Source organism: Dermochelys coriacea, chromosome 1 (assembly GCF_009764565.3).
Source record: "Dermochelys coriacea isolate rDerCor1 chromosome 1, rDerCor1.pri.v4, whole genome shotgun sequence".
NCBI lineage: Eukaryota > Metazoa > Chordata > Testudines > Dermochelyidae > Dermochelys > Dermochelys coriacea.
Window position 1 is genome coordinate 51,824,987 of NC_050068.2, and position 24,682 is coordinate 51,849,668.

The window sequence follows — 24,682 nt, forward strand, 5'->3', positions numbered from 1 at the left end:
AGAAGGATGAGTACGGCTCCCAGTGAATGTGTCCCCAGGCCAGTCCTGGAGCAGTAACGAGGACGTTTCTTGTTTCAGTAAATGGCGAAAAGGTCAGGATTCCCCAAAGGGTGAATATGTTGTGAAGCACCTCTGAGTTCAGTTCCAATTTGTGGCTGTGAGAACAGTTCCGACAGACTGTCAGCTGTTGCAGTCTGCAGATACATAGCTGAGATGAGCACATTGTGATGGATGCACCAGTTTCAAAGTTTGAGTGCTTCCATGCAGAGGGAAGGAGATCTGGCGACCTGTTGGTGATTTATGTAAAACCATACAGGTCATATTGTCCGTCATGACCTTTGTGTGGGTATTTTTGATGAATGGCAGAAAGTGTGCACAGACGTTCCCGACTGCTGTTACCTCCAAAGAATCAATATGGAGGACCACTCTTGTGGAAGACCACTTGCCTTGAACCTTTCGGTCACATAGGTTGGCTCCAAAGCCTACTAGGGAAGCATCTGTTGTTAGAGTCAGCGTTGGTGGTGGTTGCACAAATGGAACACCTGCTTGAAACCTGTCCAGAGAGTACTTTAACCAAACTGCTATCAGTGCTCTGCATAGTAGTCTGTCCCTGTTCGGGGAAATGAGTTAACTGAGTCATATCTGAAGACACCTCATGAACATCTGGGTGTTTGAAGTGACAAAGGTTCATGCTGCTATATGACCTAGCAGCTGCAGAAAGCTCCTGGCCAACGTTTGGGGGATGGCCTGGACCGTCCCTACGAGACTTGTGAGGGTGGAGATGTGGAAGTCGGTATCTTGTAGGTTGAGGGTTGCAACCCAATCTCCTTGCTCCAGAGCTGGAATAATGGCTGCTAGGGTGATCATCTGGAACTTCTGTGCCTTTACGTATTTGTTTAGTGCCCTTAGATCTAGAATGGGCCTCTATCCTCCCTTTGCCTTGGGGAATCAGGAAATAACTGGAGTATAACTCCTTGCCTCTGAGTTGCATCATGATTGGTTCTATGGCCCCTAAGTGTAATACATCTATTTTTGTGGTGAAGTAGGTTCTCATGAAAAGGGTCCCTGAAGAGGGAAAGGGAATTAAATGGCATAACCCTTCGAAATAATCTCCAAGACCCAGCTGTCAGAGGTGATATTGTCCCAACTGCTGTGAAAGAGGACCAGGCGACTTCCAACAGGACATGACAGGTAGAAGGCAGCTGATGTTGCAAGAAATAGCTATTTGGACCCTCAACCAACCCATTAAAAGTGTTCAGCAGAGGCAGGAAGAGAGGATGCGGATTGAGGTGCTGACTGCTTCTGCTTTTGTACAGTGGGCTTTTTGCGCTGCAGTTTGTAATCATGCTGTGATGATGGGTACTGAGGAGGTCATGACCTCTGCTGTGGTTGAGAGCTGTATCTTCTCTTGTCCTGCAGTGTAGATTTCCAGAGTGTGTAATGTGGCCCGGGAATCCTTCAGGGTTTAGAGAGAAGAGTACGTCTTATTCACAAAGAGCTTGGGTCCTTCAACGTGATATCTTCCACTGGCGTCTGCAGTTCTTTGGGCAACACTGAAAAGGAACAGGGAAAAGTAACAAGGAAGCCCGCCTCATTACCACTGCCATGGAGACCGAGTGGATCGCTGTATCAGCTGTGTCCAGCGCCATCTGTAGCACAATTCTAGCTACTAACTGGCCCTCTCTGACAATGGCCTGAAACGGCTCCTTCTGCACCTCTGGTAAATGTTCCACAAATGCACTGAGTTTCATATAATTAATCAAATCACATTTGGCCATAACAGCTTGGAGGTTAGCAACGCTAAACTGCAATGTTGCCGATGAATATGCCTTCCTCCAAAAGAGATCTAGTCTCTTCCAGTGTCGATTGTATGGGGTCGACTTTACATGATGTTGTTTGCCACGTGCATTAATCACAACTGCTACAATCAAGTCAGGTTGCGGATTTAAAACAAAAAGTCTGCCTCTTTGGGAGGGATGTAGTACTTCTTGTCAGCTTTCTCGTAGGTTGGTTCAATGGAGGCTGGTGTCTGCCGGATGACTTTGGCAGGATCTAGAATCACCTCGTTAATTGGGAGGGCAATTCTGGATGACGAGGCAATGTGCAGAATATTCACCAGTTTGCAATGTGTCTGTCACTTCCTGCAGGTGACTTTGCAGCTCATCTGCCACCCTCTTGGTCTTAAAATCATCACCGTGTGATGGAGGGGGGGCATTACAGCCTTGTTTGGTGAAGATGAGGAGAAGATTTCAGGAGGGGTAGCTTCTCCTTCAAGTCCTTCTTCCTGTTCTTCCAAAGCTTCCTCCTCTACTGGATCAGGACAGAGAGGTCGGAGGGGACTATTTGGTGGATTCTCTCTGAGAGACAATGGACACCCTTGACATGTGGGATGTGTACGTCGCCCAAGGATCCTAATACAGCCATAGGCGAAGGAAAGACATGGATGGCGGAGACGCCCAAGGGGCCCATAGCACGATAGTGGGTCGGCTCGATTGAATTGAGGACCCTTGTATTGTAACAGTGGGCCATGGTGAGAAGCCAGGGAAATTACATCCTTTTTGTCACTGTCAGACTCATCACTGGGTAAGCGTGGCGTTGACCAAGATGTTGGTGGCATACAGCCTGGTGCTGAGGATGATTCCGGGCACCGGGATGCACTCGGTACCGGGGACCCGATACTGAGTAATGGTGATTGTGTTTCTTCACCAACCATCAGGTCGCTAGGATACCAGAACATTGGCTCACTTGGTACCACAGAGAGGGTCTATGATATGTTGCTGGTACCGATGATTGTGAAGGTGCAGGGCACTCCCTAAATGGGAGTTTTGTCAAATTTGGTAACAAATGTTTACTCGGTGACACTCCTTTAGAGGCAATATGGTATTTGTCTTTCTCCTCAGGGGGCAGTACCACTGCCTCAGAGCCTGAGCCCCTGCTTCTCTAAGCAGTGCAGCTGAGCTCACAGCAGAGGAACCCTGATGCTTCTGGGTACTGCATTTCGGAGCTGCCAGTATGGAGCTGGCCGATCACACTGGGGAAGCCCTCTGACAGGCCATCTGTGCTTGAGCCTTTATGGGGGGAATCTGCTGTTTTTTCCGCATCTCTACCTCCTTTGAAGTTGAAAGCTCCGGGGAGGATCTGGGGTCGGCACTGGAGTCCCATGGCAGCTGAATTGCCTTCTCCATAAGGAGGACTTTTAACTTCAGCTCCCAGTTCTCATGAGACCTCAACTTTAGCTGGTGGCAGAGGGAGCACTTCTGAGGGATATGGGATTCTCCCAGGTACCGGACACTGTGAGAGTGTCTGTCCATTACAGGAATCGACTCCTTGCAGGAGAGGCACCTCTTGAAGCTGGGAAAGCCAGACATGCCCAGGGAAGTGGGAGGTATCATCCTCTAGCAGTGAGGAATGCAGAAAAAGATGTTCTGTCCTCATCCTGTTCCTCTCTCTCTCTCTCTCTCTCTCTCTCTCTTTTTAAGCCAAGAGAAGTTAGAATAACCTCTTAACACCCCTGGGGTGGGGGGAGGGACAAGGGGGATCCTCCCAAAAGGGCAGGAAAGGTAAACTAAAGTTCTTTTTCTTCTTTTAGCCCAGCAGAATAAACAGAAACATTAGCTATTAAGAAGACCAAAAGAACCAAAAACAACAACTACTTAAGCTAAAGATGCAGAAAAAAAAACCAACCCAAAAAACTGTTCACCTTTGGCCTCCAGCTGAGCGGTCGATAAGGAACTGAGGGGGGTTCACCAACGCAGCGCTAGATAGCCTTGAGGCAAACCACATGTGCCTGCATACCATATGTGAAGCACTGGAAAGGGTTACCTAGGGAAGTGGTAGAATCTCCTTCCTTAGAGGTTTTTAAGGTTAGGCTTGACAGAGCTCTGGCTGGGATGCTTTAATTGGAGATTTGTCCTGCTTGGAGCAGGGGGTTGGACTAGATGACCTTCTGAGGTCCCTTCCAACCCTGATATTCTATGATTCTATGACATGGCTACCTAAAATCTCTGATTAGAGGCGCAGGGACGCAGATACACTTACAGTGGAGAACCCATAGGGACACTACTCAAAGAAGAATAGTTGCAAAGTGGCTCTAAAGCTGTTCCATGCCCTAGCCTTTAGCATAGGGCTGGGGGCTTCCAACCCTCCCAGCTTTCACTAGGTCTCCCACACAGAGCATGGGGATGAAGATCTGACCTTCTGTACAGCTCTTTCTGTGCACCAGTGACGCTACTTATTATTCAGAAAGTATAAGTATGTATTACAGCAATGCGACGTTAAAAAAAAAAAGATGGAAATACTAAAGCCTCTGAACAGAGTGCTTTACGATGGATAAGTAACTCGCCCCAAATTGAGTCGATAAATCAGTCCTGATTTTGACTTAGATCTTGCTGCGTTACACACTCCTCCCTCCCCTCATTCCTTATTTGATCTTCATCACTACAACCTGGATAATGGTGTTTATTTTCATTAATACTTCTAACTTTTGTGACCTCACAGATGCAAATAAAATCAGAATCTTTTGTCCTGGTACCTAAGTCACTGAACTCTTAAATCCCTCTCTTGCCACTGAATGACAAGCCTGGGCTGCCTCCTTAACCTCAGATCTGGCAAAGCCCACTATTACAGATGTGCCTTGTCCTCCAATCTGGGAGTCATCAGCAGAGGTTCCGTAGGCAACTTCTCACCTCATCTGGACAGGCTCAGGGAGGAAGGGTGTTTCTTGTGGACAGTCCTCGGCGGGGATCTGTCCTTGTGCCCATGAGGAGTGCCCTCTACTCTCATGGGGAGCCCTACAAGAAGAGTCCTTGGACTTAGATGTTGAAGGCTCCACTCCAAAGCATGTGCTTGGAGGAGAGGTACAGATGAGAGCCACCTAGCCTTCTCCCTCAGGTGCTTTTGTAGGCGAAGCTCACAGGCTTCTTGGGTTCTGGGTGGGAAGGAGCAACAGATCCTGCACTTTGCAGAGATATATGCCTCACCCGGACAATACAGGCACCGCTGATGTTCAATCTGATGGAAAAGGAGCAAGGGCAGGAGATGCAATTCTTGAATCCTGGGAATCTGAACACAGTCCTAGAGCAGAGGAGGAGGTTCCCCAACCAGGAAAAAGAAATACTCTATGCCAACTATAAATTTAACTACTAATTACTAAGCTAAAATATATATAACTATTTACAAATATTTTCTTTCTTTGCAGGTTATACAACTGAGTGACGGAGGACATGAGTCGGACTCAGACCATGTGGCAGTAAGAAGGAACTGGAGAGGCGTCAACCCTCACTCCCTCTTATACCCTAGGCCAGGAGCACAAGGAGATCTACTGCGCAGTGCAGGCCAACGGACACGGCTTTGAAGAATTTCCAGACTCGGGTGCACGGTGCAAATGCATACCCACATGTGGAATACACATAGGGACAAGCACTCGAAAAAGAACAATAGGCCTTCCTGCTCTGAAGAATATATAATAATTCTTTGGCTAAGAATTTTTCCCTGGGGAACAGTACAAATACTTGTATATTTTCAGTTTCTCCAGCAGCAGATTTACCTCCATTAGGCAATGATAGCACTAACTGATTGTCAGCTGTTGCATCCACTGATCGTCCACTTTGGTTTCCTGGTGTTTCTCTTGCATTGTAAGGTGGGGGTGTTTCAACTAAAAAACAGAAAGACACTGAGATCAGCAAGTTGGTAAATTCTACCCAGGTCTGCCTGGTAACTATTCAACACTACTTCAGCATAGTTTAACTGGAGAAGGGTCCAAAATAGAACCTGAGTCTGAACCCCTGCCCTCCTCAAACTCTAGGTCAAGACTGTTTCAGATTCAAATCCCTGGAGATGAACCTGTCCCTACGGTTTAGATTCTGTGTCAGGTCCAAAGGCAGAAGGGTCCTAATTTCCAAATACAGTTTGGATGTGGCCCAAGATGACAGAAATTTCAGCTTTGATTTTGGCACTGGTTAGTCTGCACCCAGCCCCAGTTTGGCCTCAAACCCAAACTCCATGGAAAGAGTGGAGTTCCATAAATGGGCTCCCTGAACCCAGCCCGCTTCACATGAAATCCTGGGGATGTTGGAGAGCAAAGACACATTAGCTGATCTCAACTGCGCTGACAGGGGGAGAGAGAGCCGCACACAGGCCTAGACTAATACACAGTCAGCAAAACCTGAAAATGAATCAGATGGATTACAGGCAGAATGTGGAAGGCAGGCATTGCTAACTGTCTTGCCCTATGCCATGAAGCAAATGAAAGCTACTGCATTCTGCAGCCATAGCAGCCTCCGGATCAGATTCAAGCAAAGACCAATCAGGAATGAATTACAATAGTCTAGCCAGGAGGTGAGGAACAGGGGTATAACTGTAATGAGTTCTGCATTAGACAGAACCGGGCTTTCCAGATCTAGTGATAGCCACTGTGAAGTAATGTTGTACGAGGAGTTTCCATTCTGGAAAGCAATACAGAATGACCCCTATTCTCCTGACCTGCCTAGCAAGTGGTAGCCTTGCCCTGGGAATAACAGAGGTGCAAAAAGCATCCACAACCACTTCAAAACAAGAGGTGCCAGAAACCTTACATAAGCTTTATCTGGATTGAGTTTCAGCCAACTGTCCCCCATCCAAACAAATCTGTCTGTAAGACAACCAAGAGATAGTTACAGCAGGACAACAGGAAAGGAGGCACACAGGTAGAAGTCACTAGTATCACTCTGTATCCCAGTCCGTATCCCTATCTCCCATCAGGCTCATACATGTTCAACAAAAATAAGGATCAGAAAAGAGCAAGCAGGGAAACTGTACAATGATGAGCACCCATAGCTTTTGGGAACTCCATTCTACAAGGCAGGAAGAGTCATGTCTTCTTCAGTCACAGAAGAGTCATGGCAACACCCACACTTACCATGGACGACAGCTAGGCTACCAACACCTAGTGATAGGTCTAACATAATTAGCAGGGAGAAGATGCCCTTGTCCCTTACTGGCAGATCTTCCACCATGTTAATCAGAACTCTCTGGGTCATGAAATGATCTGGACCTAGATTTGCAAAGATGTATTTAAACAAGTGATCTAATCCAGGTGGGATTAACCCAATCCCCACTATCTCAAGAACCGCTCTCACAAATGGAGGAGCAGAGGCTGGCCAGTAATTTGCAGAACAAATATTTTAGAACAGAGGCTGCAGTTCCACACATGTATGTGCAGAGGGAGACTGGCCTCTCAAACGTTTGATCATTTCCACTAGCACCTTCCCTCTAGCCTTAACCAGCCAAGATAATCTATGGCACTGGCTGCTGGCTACCAACGACAGCCTGCCTCTCAGAAAGAGACGCAAGCTGATGCTCACGCAGGACAGAGGGGGCATTCATCCCCTCACTCTTTGGGGAGGGCCAACTCTCTTTTAATTTGACCGATCTTCTTGTCAAAGAGCCAAATGCACTAATGAAAAATAAACAAATGAACTACAAAAACAGCGCTCCTAATTCCTGAATTTTTTCATTTACAGAACAGCAGCCTAGGAACAGGAAAACACATCCTCCATTCTACTATATGCCAAGAAGGAATAGAGTGCTTTAGAAAGCGGAAACAAAGACCTTGTTTTCATGTTTGAAAACACAGATGTAGACCTCGATCCCGCAAACATTTAAGCATGGGAGTCAATTTACTCTTGGGAGTAGTAATTTAATGGGACTACAAACAGGTAGAGTTGCACTGGTGATTACATGTTTGCAGGACAAATAAGAGTATTTAGGTTGATGTTCACCCGTGTGCAGAGAGACAGCAAAAGACCTGCGTTGACCTGGCTTGACGTGAGTAATTGGACATGGGTGAGAGATAGGATTAGAGAGGTAAATGGATCAGCAGGCTGGAAACAGCAAGTCTGCACTGGCTAAGGTAAGGGGAAAAACACCCAGGGAACCATTTACAATGGACAAGTTAAGACCAAAACAAAGATGGGGTAAAGAATAAGTTGTGCATGGACAGAGCATGCTGTACAGGGATTGGTTCCAAAAAATGACCAAGCCAATCCCAAAACATGGGATGCAATGTATAGTAAATGCAACGTAATTTGTAAACGTACATAAAAGAAAGTTTGCAGTGTAACTTTGGACGTGTTGTATGCCTTATACCAGGGGTTGGCAACTTTTGGCATGTGGCCCACCAGGATAATCTGCTGGCAGGCTGCAAGATCTATTGTTTACATTGACCGTCCGCAGGCACGGCCCCCCTCAAATGCTGAAGGTTTCCGACCCCTGCCGTATGCCAACCCCTTACACTTGAATCTGATCAATTCAGCATAGAGCTGCTACATGACTAAAAAAAAAAAGGACCCAAGAGACAATAGTTGGAGTTCTAGGGGAACCCCAACACTGCGCACCACTTAAAACCTATTTTCAGGGCTTAAGTGGGAATTAAGTGGTACATAGGCATTGGGTGGCCCTCCACGCAGGATGAATTCACGTATAGCGGATAAATACACACTAACTTGTAAAATGACCACAGAACCAGCAAAAAGGCAAGAATTGCAGTATCCAGATTGATGTTATTATTACGTATATTTCAGCAGTGCCCAGGACCAGGACTCCAATGTGCTAAGTCAGGGTTTCCCAAATGGTGGGCCCCAACTCACAGTGGGTGGCAGAAGAGTTAAGGTAGGTGGGTCACGCATACCCCAGAAGCGCTCCCCTCACACACACTGACTTCCCCTGGGCAGCAGGCAATGGCATGGGAAGTGGGATCCAGGCATCAGAGCAGAGGAAGCACCTCTGGGATACATCTGGGATGGGTACAGGATACTGACTATCTGCTTCCTGGCTCTGGTTGTTTCTCCTATGCTGTTGCCTGGATCCCACTCCCATGTCTCTTGGGCAACAGCATGGAGAGAGAGATGTGGGCAGCCGCGGTGTTGAGGAAAGGTCTGGAGCCAGCAAGTGGACAGTTAGCACATTGGTGGCAATCATGAACCAGCCACAAGGGAAGAGGGACTATCTGGGGCTGCAGGAGGGGAGGCCAGGATAATGGTGGGTCCTGTGACAGGGTTGGGGGAAACCCCATCCTGTGCAGGGCGAGTGTGCCTGCCTCTTTTAGGGAATGGCGGTGGGGGGTGAGGGGGGGACACATTTGTATCTTATGCCTACATCCATCCCAGCCTGAGTCCATACGCTCACCATCATTAGCAGGGCAGTGCGGCCTAGTGGCCAGAGTCCATAAATTCGCCCTTGCAACTGGGTAGTAAGGCCTAGGGCCCAATGTCAGTCAATCTGCCCCTTTTTGCAGGGCAGTAGGGCCTAGTGGCCAGGGTCGGGAAATCTGATCCTTCTCACAGGGCAGTAAGGTCTAATGGCCCAAATCTCTACATTTGCCTCTGTCCACAGGGCCATAAGGCTTAGTGGCCACAGTCAATAAATTCGCCATTGTCAGCAGGGCAGTAAGGCCTAGCGACCACTACCAGAAACAGAGGGAGGGGTTGCACTCCCAGCAGGAGGGTCCAGGCCCTCCCTCTCCACTGGATCCCAGCCCAAGGCCCTGGTAGTGGTCAAAGTACGGGCCACTGAGTCAGCGGGGCAAGGCTCCGACTCAAGGCTTTGGCTCATTCACCAGTCCACCGTTTGATTCCCCTGGGCTGCTTCCTGCCATCATCCCTGCTGTTATGGTCAGGTGTCCGTTACCTCTAGGTTCTCCAGTCTGCCCTTTCTCCGGCGCCTCCGAACCCTGCAAGGCTTCCAGGGTTGCCTTGGCATCTGCCTGGGCTGCAGCATCCCCTGGCTCCTAGGGTCCCGGGCTTCTGCTGAGCCTTGGCTGGGGCGAGCGGCACATGTCCTTCCTCCACGGTAGTCAGCCCCAACTGAGCCGAGTTGCTCCCTTTTATATCAGTGCACCTGGAGCATGCCCAGTAGAGTGAAGTGGGTGTGCCTTCCTCAACCTACAATGTAGGGTTAACCCTTCCCCGTCCAATGCGAGGTTCACAGTCCACAAAAGAGATGAATGTGCTAAGCACTGTACAAACACATCAACAAGCTAGCCCGTCTTGAATAACTTACAACCTAATTTGTGGGAAGATGCAATAAGTGAGAGTGACAAAGAAAAGGAAGGGAAGATGAAGGTTATGAAAAAAGGGTCATGCGGTTACCCAGATAGATATTGCACATCTTGAAGGTTCCTGAAATTACCACAGCCTTTTTAAAATTAAATAAACTCAACTGTTCCTGACTGAATCGCAATCAAATAATTTTGTCTCCAATTCAGAATCACGTATGCTCCAATTTGCTAAAACTTGCAGATTAAGCCACTTACATTTTCAAGTGGTTTTACAAGCTTTCAGGATCAGCTGATTTGGCAAGACATTCACACTGTGTAATTTACAATGGGCCTCATCTTCCAAGAACACAAGTATAAATCAGGAGCACTGAAGACAACAGTTACCCAGGTATAGAACCACAGTGAATGAGAAGAGAGGCTCTACTTATACCCTGTCATTCTGGGGAGTACATCAGTGAGGTTCCAGAATATGAGCTAAAATGATTAAAAATGCAAAAAAGAAACTATAGAACAGGTAGGAAAACAAAATCTTCCTATGTCCATAGTGTCAGATTATAAATAACTAAATAACTAAATAAATAAATAAAGGACAAATGAGAACATTAAGGATAGGAATTTAGATGCTCAAAAGTCAAGCTGCAAGATTCAGCTCTGAATTACATCCATGTAAACCCAAAATTGAAACTAATAGATTTACACTGGTGTAACAGGAGCAGCATCTGAGCCAAGATTTCTGTAGTAATGTTAATTTGGAGTTGTTTCACATGGCATATGTTGAACACCACGAGTATCAATATATTCCTAGAAACTTTAAAAAGTAAGAGGTTCACAATATGTGCAACATGAATGAGTGAATTTTACAAAGAAGGGAACCTTGGACCTGACTTAGCATCCTCTGAAGTCAATGGGAGTCCCTCCACCATCTGCAGTGGGCGCTAAATCAGATCAGTTACCTTTTTCATTGCCTGAATTAAGTCTTTCTATTCATGAACTTCAAGTGACAAACAAATGTCTTCATATTTTACTTTCCCTGTCCCCCTTCCCAGAAAAAGTCCAAATCTATTGAACTTGAGGAGTTCACAAGCTCCACTGACTTTCCTGCTGGAGTTTCTAAGCTCCTTGAGAGCTACTGGGTTTGTCCAGAGCTCACAGGCTGTATTAAAGGAGAGCCTCATTCGATTTCTTTTTATCTATTTAGCCTCCTAACAGAGCATGTCCATCTTTTGCTTCAGCCTCCAAACACGATGCAAGTTCTCCTCCTGCATTCACATTCACTGACACAGGTGGACATCGTTACCGCTTACCTGTTAGCTGATATGGACTTCCTGGTCCAGAAGAACTTCCTGGGGAGTTAGGGTAGCTGATGCTGCTCGGTGACTGAGAGAACATGTTACTGGGTGATGATGGAAAAGGGGTGCAGGGAGTGTGCTGGAAAGAATCAGGATAGGTGGCATTATGTGGCATCAGAGGCTCACTGTGGAGGGAAGCACTCCGGAACTTGGCAAGGAGGCTGAGATGTGGGTTAAACTCACTGTGTCTTGGAACCAGTACTGGAGGCAACACTGGAAACAAACACAAGAGAGTACAAGTTTTAGTCAACCACTCACTCTAGCGTGCTGTATCTCTTTCTGCGTCTTCACGACCCACCACACTACCAAAACGCCACTTCACAAACACTATCCTCTGAATGTTGCTATAAATGTGTTATGAACATATTTTAAATACCCTTTACCAGCATCCTCATGGTTTGTTGTTGTTACAACCCAGTTCATCCAGCACCCCTCACTGAGACTAGAGCAGTGATTCTCAAAGCCGGTCCGCCGCTTGTTCAGGGAAAGCCCCTGGCGCGCGGACCAGTTTGTTTACCTGCCGCGTCCGCAGGTTCGGCTGATCACAGCTCCCACCAGCCGCGGTTCACCGTTCCAGGCCAATGGGGGCTGCGGGAAGCAGTGCGGGCCAAGGGACGTGCTGGCCGCCCTTCCTGCAGCCTCCATTGGCCTGGAGCAGCGAATCGCGGCCATGGGAGCCGCGATCGGCCGAACCTGCAGATGCAGCAGGTAAACAAACCGGTCCAGCGGCTTTCCCTGAAGAAATGGCAAACCGGCTTTGAGAACAACTGAACTAGAGGATAATAAATCTGCTCAGCAACTGAGCTTTCTTCTTTCTTCAGTGGCAACAGGGTACCCTTCCTTACACAGTATGACTAATGCTTTCAGATAGCCAACCCAGTTCTGCAGCTGCTACATGAACAAAATTCCAGCTGTCTTCAACAAGGAGAGAGAGAGTATGTATGCACGCACCCCCCTAAAATAATGGAAGTGGCACATTTATACCGATTAAAATTACGGCTCCCACAATCTCTTTTCTGGAATGCTGAAGAAGTCAGAGATTTGCTCAATACTCTTGATATTTGTCAAATTCAAAGCCCACTTTAATAGTAAAAATAATATTTAGCACTTTTCAGCAATAGGGGTCAGTATAATTACCTGAATTTTATAGATGAGGAAACTGAGGCATGAAGAGGTTAGAGACTAGATTTTAAAAGGTATTTAGGTACCTGAAAATGCAGACAGATGTCTAGTAGCATTTTCCTATAGCATTCCTTTCAGAGTATCAATTAATTTATTTGTTCTGGTATTTCAACCCAGGTCCAGAGAAACAGGGGAGTCAAGTTGCTCATGATGGAATCCATGTAAGAACAGCAGCAAGATAGACTTGGGCCTGGTCTACACTATGGGGTTAGGTTGAATTTAGCAGTGTTAGGTCAATTTTAAAATGAAAGTGTCCACACAACCAGCCACATTCCGTCGACTTAAAGGGCTCTTAAAATCGATGTCTGTACTCCCCCCCGGTGAGGGGAGTAGTGCTAAAATCGACCTTGCTGGGTCGAATTTGGGGTAGTGCAAAAGCAAATAAACGATATTGGCCTCTGGGAGCTATCCCAGAGTGCTCCATTATGACCACTCTGGACAGCACTTTGAACTCCGATGCACTAGCCAGGTACACAGGAAAAGCCCCTGGGGGAACTTTTGAATTTCATTTCCTGTTTGGTCAGCCTGGCGAACTCAGCAGCACAGGTGACCATGCAGTCCCCCCAGAATCGCAAACGAGCTCCAGCATGGACCGAAAGGGAGACACTGGATTTGATTGCTGTATGGGGAGAAGCATCTGTGTACGCAGAACACCGATCAGAAAGAAGAAATGCAAATATATTTGCCAAAAATCTCACAGGGCATGTTGGAAAGAGGCTATAACATGTATAGAGCCCCATACATGCCGCTTCTATGATCAGTTGCATGGCATTCTACGGGGGGACCCGAACCACTACCCCACCACTGTCCGTGGACACCACAAGGGGGGAGTCTCACGCAACAGGGAGGAGGATTTTGTGGATGAGGAAAAGGAGGAGGAGGAGAATGTCAGCAGGCAAGTGGCGAATCTGTTCTCCCCGGCAGCCAGGACCTTTTCATCACACTGGAGCCAATACCCTCCGAAGGCAGGATCCCTGACCCTGAAGCTGGAGAAGGCACCTCTGGTGAGTGCACATTTGTAACTACTGTACAGGGTTTAAAAGCAATAGTGTTTAAGGTTTGATTTGCCCTGAAGAATTGGGATGCATTCACAGCCAGTACTGCTACTGGAAAAATCTGTTCACATGTCTGGGGATGGAGCGGGAATCCTCCAGGGACATCTCCATGAAGCTCTCCTGGAGGTACTCTGAAAGTATTCTGGAATTATTGCAGCACAAAGCATGGCAGCGAATGGTCTTGGTTTTGGTCGTATTCAAGCAACATTTGGTCTTTATCTTTCTGTGTTAGCCTCAGGAGAGTGATATCATTCATGGTCACCTGGTTGAAATAAGGGAATTTTTGTAAGGGAACAGTAAAAGGACCCTGTTCATGCAGGGCTGTTTGCGCTTGGCTAAAAGGGATCACCCCGGAGAACAGGTGGGGTGGGGGGAGGTGTGTGCTGCACATCCACCCACAAACCACAGCTCCTCCTTTTAAATGTGAAACCCAATCCATTGCTTGCTCTGGGAAAGGAGGGCGCTGCAGTTTGAAAACATTCTCACATGTTATGCATAAGAAGCCAACCCCGCGTACTCTTTGCCTTACCATGGCTACATGGAAACCGAATTCTGCTGCCCAGCCCTGTGTGATATGTCACCATACTGGCAGGCGCTCAATATAAAAGGCAAAATGCAACCTTGTACCTAAAAGCACATGTGCTTTCTGCTGTGAATTGCTTGATTCACTGTGAAAGAGTCTCCCTTTTGTTCTCAGAACTATATCATCTTAAATTTTACTCTCCCTTTTTATCTCCCCCCAGGTGCAAATGTTTCCATGCTCCCCCTATCATCTCTGTCCCTGAGGTTATTGCAGATTAGAAGGCAAAAAAACAAAATGCACTCACGATGACATGTTTTCCAAGCTCATGCAGTCCTCCCGCACTGATAGGGCACAGCTGAATGCACGGAGACATTCAGTGTTAGAGGCTAGCAAAGCATAAAGTGAGCATGAAGAGCAGAGGCAGGAGCGCGAAGAGCGGAGGCGATGCTAAGGCTAATGGGGGAGCAAACAGATATGATAAAGCATCTGGTGCAGGTGCAGGAAAGCCAACAAGAGCACAGAAACCCGTTGCATCCATTGTACAACTGCCTGACCTCCTCCCCAAGTTCCATATCCTCCTCACCCAGATGCCCAAGAACGCAGGGGGGTGGGAGGCTCTGGGCACTCAGCCACTCCACTCCAGAGGATGGCCCAAGCAACAGAAGGCTGTCATTAAAACAGTTTGATTTGTAGCGTGACTACAATAAGCAATGTGGCCTTGTACTTCCCTCCTCCCCCATCCCACCCTACCCAGGCTACCTTGTCAGTTATCTCCCCCTTTTTTTTTTTAAATTAATAAAGAAAGAATGCATGGTTTCAAAACAATAGTTACTTTATTTTGAAGGGGGGAGGGTGGTTGGCTTACAGGGAATTAAAATCAACAAAGGGGGCGGGTTTGCAGCAAGGAGAAATACACACAATTGTCACACCAAAGCCTAGCCAGTCATGAAACTGGTTTTTGAAGCCTCTCTGATGCCCAGCACGCCTTGCTGTGCTCTTCTAATTGCCCTGGTGTCTAGCTGCTCAAAATTGGACGCCAGGTGATTTGCCTCAACCTCCCACCCCGCCATAAACGTCTCCCCCTTGCTCTCACAGATATTATGGAGCACACAACAAGTAGCAATACAATGGGAATGTTGGTTGTGCTGAAGTCTAACCTAGTCAGCAAACAGCGCCAGCGAGCTTTTAAACATCCATTCTACCACCATTCTGCACTTGCTCAGCCTATAGTTGAACTGCTCCTTACTACTGTCCAGGCTGCTTGTGTACGGCTTCATGAGCCATGGGAGCAAGGGGTAGGCTGTGTCCCCAAGAATAACTACTGGCATTTCAACATCCCCAATGGTAATTTTCTGGTCTGGGAAGTTAAGTCCCTTCTTTCAGCTGCTCAAAGGGCCTGGAATTTCTAAAGATGCGAGCGTCATGCACCTTTCTCAGCCATCCCAGGCTGATGTCGCTGAAACGTCCCTTGTGATCCACCAGTGCTTGCAGCACCATTGAGAAGTACCCCTTGCGGTTTATATACTGGTTGGCAAGGTGGTCCGGTGCCAAGATAGGGATATGCATTCCATCTATTGCCCCACCATGGTTAGGGAAACCCATTGCAGCAAAGCTATCCACTATGACTTGCACATTTCCCAGAGTCACTACCCTCAATAACAGAATGTCAATGATTGCACTGGCTACTTGGATCATAGCAGCCCCCATGGTAGATTTGCTCACTCCAAATCGATTCCCGACTGACCCGTAGCAGTCAGGTGTAGCAAGCTTCCACAGGGCTATTGCCACTCGCTTCTCAACTGTCAGGGCAGCTCTCATCTTGGTATACCTGCGCTTCAGGGCAGGGGAAAGCAACTCACAGAGTTCCAGGAATGTGGCCTTACTCATGCGAAACTTTCGCAGCCACTGTGAATCATCCCCTACCTGTAACACTATGCGGTCTCACCAGTCTGTGCTCGTTTGCTGGGCCCAGAATCGGCGTTCCACTGTATCAACCAGCCCCACTGCCACAGCCCGTGTTTTCAGGAACGTCTGTGTCCACGTCCTCATCAAAATCGTCCTCGTGCTAGCGTCTCTTAGCCTGGGGTTCTGCACATACTCCAGGATAACGTGAGAGGGGTTTACAATGCTCAGAACAGCAGCGATGAGCTGAGCGGGCTCCATGCTTGCCGTGGTATGGCGCCTGCAGGAGAGCAGAGTTGCAGCGGAAGCGATGGATGACGATGGATGCCACAAGAATAGATATTTATACAGAACGACTAAAGGACCTGTGAGGTGGATTCATGGCACCAGGAGAGCAGAGTTGCAGCGAAAGCAGTGGATGATGATGGTTAGCAGTCATATTGCACTATCTGCTGACAGCAGCACCCAGGACACAACAGCAGCAGTGACGGTGAGCTGAGCAGGCTCCATGCTTGCCATGGTATGGCATCTACACGGAAAAAAAGGCGCAAAACGATTGTCTGCCATTGCTTTCCCGGAGGGAGGGGCGACTGACGACATGTACCCAAAACCACCTGCAACAATGTTTTTGCCCCATCAGACACTGGGAGCTTAATCCAGAATTCCAATGGGCGGTGGAGACTATCCACAGTGCACCGCTCCGTAAATCGATGCTAGCCACGGTAGTGAGGACTCACTCCGCCGACTTAATGCGCTTAGTGTGGACATACACAGTCAATTGTATAAAATCGATTTCTAAAAATCGACTTCTATAAAAATCGACCTAATTTCATAGTGTAGACATACCCTTGGATAGATATGGTTGCTAACTGCATAGCAAAGTCAGTGAATGCACCTTAAATGCCTGGAATAACGTTTTGTGTCCTCTAGTCCAAGGACTAACCCTACTAGCAAGGGTGAAAATTAACTTGTACTGCTATGTTGCTCCAAAGGTCATGTTCCCAGCAATGGAAAGGGACAGAGCTGTGTGTTGTATTTAATCATAGCAATCTGTCAATTAATTTCCCATTTAATAAATTTTTATGAACGAAACTTATGGTCACCTTTTTTGTTAGGTTTCCTTTCACTTCCTGGTTTCACTTCATTCTCTCTTTTCTGTGAAAAATGGGGGTGCAATTTTTCCTGTCTGTAGCATCTGTTGTTTTTAAGTTTTCCTTCTCTCTCCCTTCATATTGTGTTCTCTTTTTCTTGCCCAACATTGTCTCCACTAGATCCCCCAAGTTATTCTGTTTCTCCTGTCTTCCCCATTTGCCACCCCTCCAATCTCTTTCAATATCATATTGCTCTTTCATAACTTATCCCATCAACCTTTTCCTATCTCCTGCCTCCCCCACCACTCCCACCCACCGGCACATAACACCTAAAAGCCTGAGGACTGAGTATTAAAAACCAGTACAAATGGTTAGGATGGAGTGGGGAGGGGATTCACTGTCCAGAGGCAATGACCAAGAGAAAAGCCATTACCGCAACTACTGGGAAACTGGGAAGGCATTGGAATTCCTATCAGGGTGCTGTCCATGGATCCTACTCTAGGACTCCATCTGTCTAATCTGCCTCTTGCCTGAATGTGTCCAATAAATTGGAACCCTCCAGCCTGACACCAATCCCTTCTGGCTGCCGGAAAGAAGGAATATTCTTTCCTGTTCCTCTCTCCTGGTTGCAATGAGTTCAGGTTGGTGGTTCCCTACCTCCCACCAATCTCCTGATTGTGATGCGTCTCTGCTGCTCAACCTCTCCCTTTAAAAGTTTAAAAGTCTTCTTTCTCCAGTGAACAGCTCCAGTGCTTGATGGTCCTGCTCTTCAGAATTTCCCCAAGGAGCAGCATGAAACTGACCAGACTTCTGTCAGTTTCCTGGTGGCCCACAGGGTTTACAGCAGCCACAAAGGGATGGCCATGGTCAGTTTCACTCTACTGTAGTTTGTGGAAGCCCTGAAGAGGAGCAGTCACACTATAGTAGCCTGTCTATAGACTTAGGAAGCTAGCACTGCATCACTTGTGCTCTCTTTGTATTTGGAAAGTTTTCTTTGCCACCGTGAGGACTAGAAACAATTTTTTTCCTAAATGAACCCTGACAGTCTGCAGGTGCTGATGGCACTTGTCAGGGAAGGCTTTCTACTTGCCCAGGGTAAGTGGGCAAGGGGAGTTTCCAAGCCTTGCAGCTTCATAAGCTCAATAAATTGTTATATGCAGCTCTGACCAGCACACTTCTGAAGTGCACTACTTCTGTCACATCACTCCATCTTTCCGCTGCCTGCGCCATACTGCGCCTAGAGGGGTGAAGTTACTGGGGTAGCAAGGAGGGTGGCGGGTTTTTTTCGCTTGTGGCTAGTAAATCTCCAGAGGTTCCTTATTCTCCCTGCTCCTTTACCCACAGATGCCGTTCTCTGAATCGTAAGAGGTTGCCATGCTGGAGACAGGATAACCACAGGTATGACACCGAAACCCTGTATGACCCCCTCACACCCAGTCTGCACAAGTGATTTACCTAGATCATCTCTACTCACCACTTTGCCCCACCTTTTGTCTAAATATCTGTAGCTGGCCCTGTGGGGGTATATTATTCCTCCTGCTCATTACAGGAGTACGACAATGTGCCCCAGCACAGCTGGCAACCAATGGGCTGATCCTGAGTCCTGCCATTGCTACTCCTGGACTAGGTTCTTTATTGACTATTGCCTTCCACCCTCATCTATTGAAGTAACTCTTGCTGAAAACCTGGCTAGGCACCAGATGAAGACAGTTGCGTGGCACTCTGAGAACTTGCACGTGCACCTGCCTGTTGTGCCTGCAGTTGCTAATAAACACAACAAAATTTTCACACATTTTTATCAGGGAACCCGTCTCCCAACCCTACTCCCCAGCAACTGTGCCGGACGGGCAGGGCATGGCAAGCCAAGCCCCTGTGCCCTGCCAGGAGCTGCAGGCAGGGGAAGTCCCCGTGCCCTAGCCCCATTTCCCCAGCAGGAGCACCAGGAGTGGGGCGAGGGGGACTGCAGGTGGAAGGGGTAGGGAGGCCCCCCCCCCACTGGCTCTAGCCCAGGGCACCACAACCCCTAATCTGCTTCTGGGTACAATAGCACATTTTCAGGTTCTGACCCTTGTGCACAGCCGCAGAGTTTTGCGCTTTTGAGAGAGCAGTCCTAAATGAGATTCCCCCCTTCCCTGAACTTTCCCTGTGTTCTTGATCATGGGCAACCCTACAGTAACAACAAGACATGTAGCATGTGAAGGGGGAAAATGGTCAGTTTTAAGCTTCACAAAGATTCAAATAGTTTCCCAGGGTCCTTTTCACTCTTGGACCACAGCCACTTTTCCATGCTAACAACCATACAAATATTGTAGAGTAGATTTTTAGGCAGCCCACTGGCTGGGGAGTTACCACATCTTCCTTTCTGGACAATGAAACTCATTTATAGCAAGTCAAAAGTTCACCTATGCTTCTGCTGTCTGCACAGCACTGCATATTAGAAGCTCCATTGTCTGTCACCCAGTACACAGAGTGATCTCATTTAAAAATAATAGAGCAGGCAGTTTTCACATTATTTTAAAATTGCCGTTTTGGTTGGCAGTAATCCATTTGTAACTCAGACTTCCGACCTGGAGAATGGAGAAATGACTCTAGCCATCCAATCCACCTCCTCTGGATTGGAAGGATTATTCTCTTTCTCCAGCCCTCAGTCCTGCGAATAAAGGGGATGTTTCAAAACCGGGGAAGTGACAGTGGTGCTTTCTAACAGCACCTACTGTGCACTGGGCCAAAGTCACTGCCTGGATTCCACCAGCAGTTGTGGGGTTGGGGAAGTTTCACTGGAGGGAGGCTGGCAGTGGCAGAAGCCACACGCAACCTACGTTCTGTCGTTCAGCATCTGTCACAAAGTCGACGAGGTGGCCTGAGGAGAGAGGGAAGGGTCAATGCATCTCGAGTTCCAGGAGCTTAGAGTTGGTCTCCCTGGTGGATATCTTCTGCCCCTTCTTTCCCCTTCTGCCCTCTGCCATGGTGAGTCCCGTCCGTCTTTGGGATGGGGGAACTCACTGAATAAATCAAAACCACTGGTTTTGAATTTAAGTTATGGATCTGACTACAGAATGGGTCACTCAGGAGAAGGGACAATAGAATGGGAACAATGGAATTTATGGGAAGAGTGAGTTGAAAAATAAAGGACATTTGTGGAGATCAGTACAGCATAGCAGTTCTGGGACTATCACTGGATTTATTATTGAACAATTCAAGATTCAGTTTCTTTAGCTGCTGAGGCTAAGACACAAAGAAACTCACGCAAGCCTACAGGAACCACAGTTAGATATGAAGAGTGTTGTATTTTTCTGTAGCTAACCAGAATTGTTATTTAAATGGATTGCAGCCTAGACAATTGGGAGCTGTCACATTTTGTTCAAAGGAGAGGAATGCCCAACACCAGGACCAAATACTGACAGAGCTTGACCCTCTGGGCTTAAGGGCAAAGACGACAAACTTCAGAGCTCCTGCAGCAGCATCCAAAACTGTCACAGAACAACAGCTGTTAGCAGACATTGACTAGATCATAAGATCTGTGCTGTTTGTGGTTAATATACTGATATAAATGGAATTACTCCTGATTTACACCAGTGTAAGAGGACAATAAAGACAACATCCTTTCAAAGGCAAAGATAAACAAAATAGATATTATCTTAGTGTCTTTTTGAGATAATTTGAATAGCTTATTTTAGTAAATCATTAAATCAACCATTTCCACCCAAATTAGACAACTATCAATTCACCTGTAAGATTTTAGACAAAACAATGTTTTTAGCAGTTCAGATCCATTTCTGACTGAGCTCAGTTTTAAAGCAAGGAACATCAGGAAGGGGTGCAGCCATTGTTGCATATATGTTAACAAATGCCCTTTTCTCTCTTAAATTATATGAAACAGTAATAAAAGAAAAATCCCACGGTTTATTTTATCTGATCTTAATGTCACTTCAAAGTTTATGACTGACAGAGGATCATCAATGGCAGTACCTGGTTTAGTTACTAACTACAAACCCTATTCACTAGTAAATTGCCACAAGACCAGGATTGGACTCAACAATTTTACAATCATTGTTCAGCAGTTTCTTTGCCACACAAACCCCATGGATTGATCCCATGATAAGGGAAGGGATTTACAATGCTGGTTGAAGTCTACCCTGAAGATGACCCTCAAAAGAAAAATTTAAAGTTGTATGAGGACGGGGGGGGGGGGGGGGGGGGCGAAGGTATAAATGTCCATCCAGCTATGAAAAACTCACAATGGCAGGACAGCAGGTATTTTAAGAGGAACTGATCTAAGATCTAGGATCTTTGGTGCACCTTCATGACAATTAATTCATCGCTGTGGATCCACTCTAAACTTTAAAATGGCCATTTACTGCGGGTTAGCAAGTCAGCTTTTGTCCTTTTAGAGTCGGGCAAAGATCCGATGAGGATGGAGAGACTAGTTTGTGCCTACATTTCATGCTAATGGGCACAACATTATCTAGTGAAGTCCTCAGGGCAGCTAGCACCCAATACATCAAAGGAAAAAAGCTTTCAGCACCCTGGACAAGTTCCTGATGTCCAATTCTCCTCTCACACATCAATGGGATTTCCTTCTATCCTACCAGAGGAGAGGCGAGTCCCTAGTAAATCACAATTATGGACAAAAGATAGATCTGGGATCCCTTTTTGCAGAAAAGACAGCTGATCTTTCCAGCTGAACAGAGCCTTCTTTGTTATGATTTCACAGTAAGATTAGTTATGATGCAGCAAGTATGGACATTTCACCCAAAGAGCTGATACACATTTATATCATTTTCAGCTGATATATTACCTGGGGTCTCCACGCGCCGGTAATGGTAGGGGTTGATGCAAACTTCTTTCTGCTTTGAGCCAAATGGAAACTCGCAACATTCCAGTGGTTTCAATTCATGGTGAGACTGTAAATCAGGCCAACGCCACACTCTGCAATAGATGACATGGGGCAGCCCCTTGCGATGAGACACCTGCAGCCTCCCGTCCAAGGAGCGTGGGATTGTGACGCACTTACTGGGCTGGCCAGGACAGCTCAGAGCCCTCTCAAGTTCTTCCATAGCGCCTTTCTTCTTCTTCAGTTTCTTCACCAGGGAATCTACAGCCTTCTCTGCCCACTTCTCCTCTTCATCTCCTTGCTTCCAGCCCAGCAGTCTCTTCACTGCTGGGCTGGTGAAGGAGAACAATGAGCTAATAGGGGTGCTGGAGTGCATAAGAAGCAAAGATGGTGTGTAAGTGTAAACAGAAGCACAAATCTCTCTGCTGCTTACAAAGCCTGGATGAAGTCTTCAAAATATTCAGATGGGCAGGTGCCTTCACAGAAAGTCTCTTCTAATAGAGAGCACACATTTTGGACAGAGACATACCATAGGGGAGGCTGTATTAATGAGGATTCTCTATATCCTAGTAAAGAGAAGAGGATAGAATTTGATAAGTACAAGTAGGAAATGCAGAGAAAAAACAGTCATATGACAAAAAGTCCCATTCAATTACATCACATGAAAGCAGACAAAAAAAAAAGTGACAAATTATATAAATGCTTGTATACAAATGCTGAAGTCTAAATACTTCTAAATAGATGGGTAAATCTAGTATTAAGTGAGGATATTGATAGAATAGGCATCACAGAAACTTGGTGGAATGATGACAATCAATGGGACATGGTAAAACCAGGGGACAAAAATATGTAGGAATTACAGAGTAGGTTATGCTAGTGGGGGAGTGGTACTATATGTGAAAGCATAGAGTCAAATATACTGAAAAGCTTAAATCAATCAAACTGTACCATAGAATTTCTATGGATAGAAACTGAAGAGTACAGAAATAGGAATATACTACCGATGATCTGACCAGGCTGGCGATGGGGAGTGTGAAATGTCTGGGGAGGCTAGAGAGGATATAAAAATAGAGAACTCAATAATAATATGGGATTTCAACTATCTCCATATTGACTGGGTACATGTCACCTCAGGAAGGAATGCAGAGAGAACGTTTCTAGACACCTTAAATGAGTGCTTCTTGGAGCAGCTAGTCCTGGAACCCACAATGGGAGAGACAATTCTTGATTTAGTCTTAAGTGGAGCACAGGATCTGGCCCAAGAGGGTGAATATAGCTGAACCACTCAGTAATAGCAACTGTCATATAATTAAATTTAACATCCTTGGGGGGGAAGAAATACCAAAGGAGGCCAGCACAGTAATGTTTAACTTCAGAAAGGGGGACTACCCAAAAATAAGGAAGCTAGTTGAAACAGAAATTAAAAGGTATAGTCACAAGAGCAATATGCCTGCAAGCTGCACGGATTTTTTTTTTTTTTAAAAACCCAACACACCATAATATAGGTTCAAACTAAATATACCCCCCAAATTAAAAAAGTAAAAGTGGCAGTTAAAGGCAACAAACATCCTTTAAAAACTGGAAGTCAAATATTATTGGAGGAAAACAGAAAGGAGCATAAACTCTGTCAAGTATAAAAGTATAATTAGACAGGCCAAATAAGAATTTGAAGAAGAATTAGAAAAAGACACAAAAACTAATAGTAATTTTTTTTAAGTACCTCAGAAGCAGGAAGCCTGCCAAACAATCAGTGGGGCTACTGGATGACTGAGGTGCTAAAGGAGCACTCAAGACAGACAAGGCCATTGCAGAGAAACTAAACGAATACTTTGCATCAGTCTTCACTGCAGAGGATGAGAGGGAGATTCCCACACATGAGCCATTTGTTTTAGGTGACATATCTGAGGAACTGTCCCAGATAAAGGAGGTTTTGGAACAAGCGGGTAAATTAAACACTAATAAGTCTCCAGGACCAGATGGTATTCACCCAAGAGTTCTGAAGGAACTCAAGTATAAAATTGCAAAACTACTTAGTGTGGTATGTAACCTATCACTTAAATCAGCTTCGTGTGATGCCGATGCTTAAAAAAAGGTTCTAGGGGCGATACTGGCAATTACAACCCGGTAAGCCTGAAATCAGTACCAGGCAAATTGGTTGAAACGATAATGAAGAATAGAATTATCCAAAACAGAGAAGAATATGATTTATTGGAGAAGAGTCAAGACAGCTTTTGTAAAGAGAAATCATGCCTTACCAATCTATTAGAATTCTTTGAGGGGAGTCAAAAAACACAGGAACTAGAGTGATCCAGTGGTGTAGTGTATTTGGACTTTCAGAAAGCTTTTGACAAAGTCCCTCATGAAAGGCTCTTAAACAAACAACGCAGTCATGAAATAAGAGGGAATGTCCACTCATGGATCAGTAACTGGTGAAAGATAGGAAACAAAGGGTAGGGATAGGAATACGTACTCAGTTTTCAGAATGGAGAGAGGAACCAGCAGCATCCCCCAAGGATCTATACTGGGACCAGTGCTGTTCAACATATTCATAAATGATTTGGAAAAAGGGGTAAACAGTGAGGTGGCAAAGTTTGCAGATAATACAAAATTAGTCAAGATAGTTAAGTCCAAAGTAGTTTGTGAAGAGTTACAAAGGAATCTCACAAAAGTGGGCAACAAATTGGCAGATAAAATTCAGTGTTGATAAATGCTA

General features: G+C 46.2%; 1 protein-coding gene across 8 annotated transcripts in view; it reads right to left on the reverse strand.

Moving 5' to 3' along the window:
- SMAD9 (SMAD family member 9) overlaps window positions 1-24,682 on the reverse strand; it is a 72,818-nt gene that overhangs the window by 30,164 nt on the left and 17,972 nt on the right. For 6 of the 8 annotated variants that reach the window (XR_006277676.1, XM_038411728.2, XM_038411711.2 and 3 more), the window contains 3 exons: window positions 21,934-22,535; window positions 11,338-11,595; window positions 5,546-5,653 (listed from right to left, as the gene is read on the reverse strand). Coding sequence is in view for 7 of the 8 variants with exons in the window: in XM_038411728.2 (XP_038267656.1) it covers window positions 5,546-5,653; window positions 11,338-11,595; window positions 21,934-22,345 (778 nt within the window). In the remaining variant the exon portion in view is untranslated. The remainder of the gene's footprint in view (window positions 1-5,545; window positions 5,654-11,337; window positions 11,596-21,933; window positions 22,536-24,682) is intronic. The other 2 variants (XM_038411759.2, XM_043504414.1) reach the window with 1 other exon arrangement.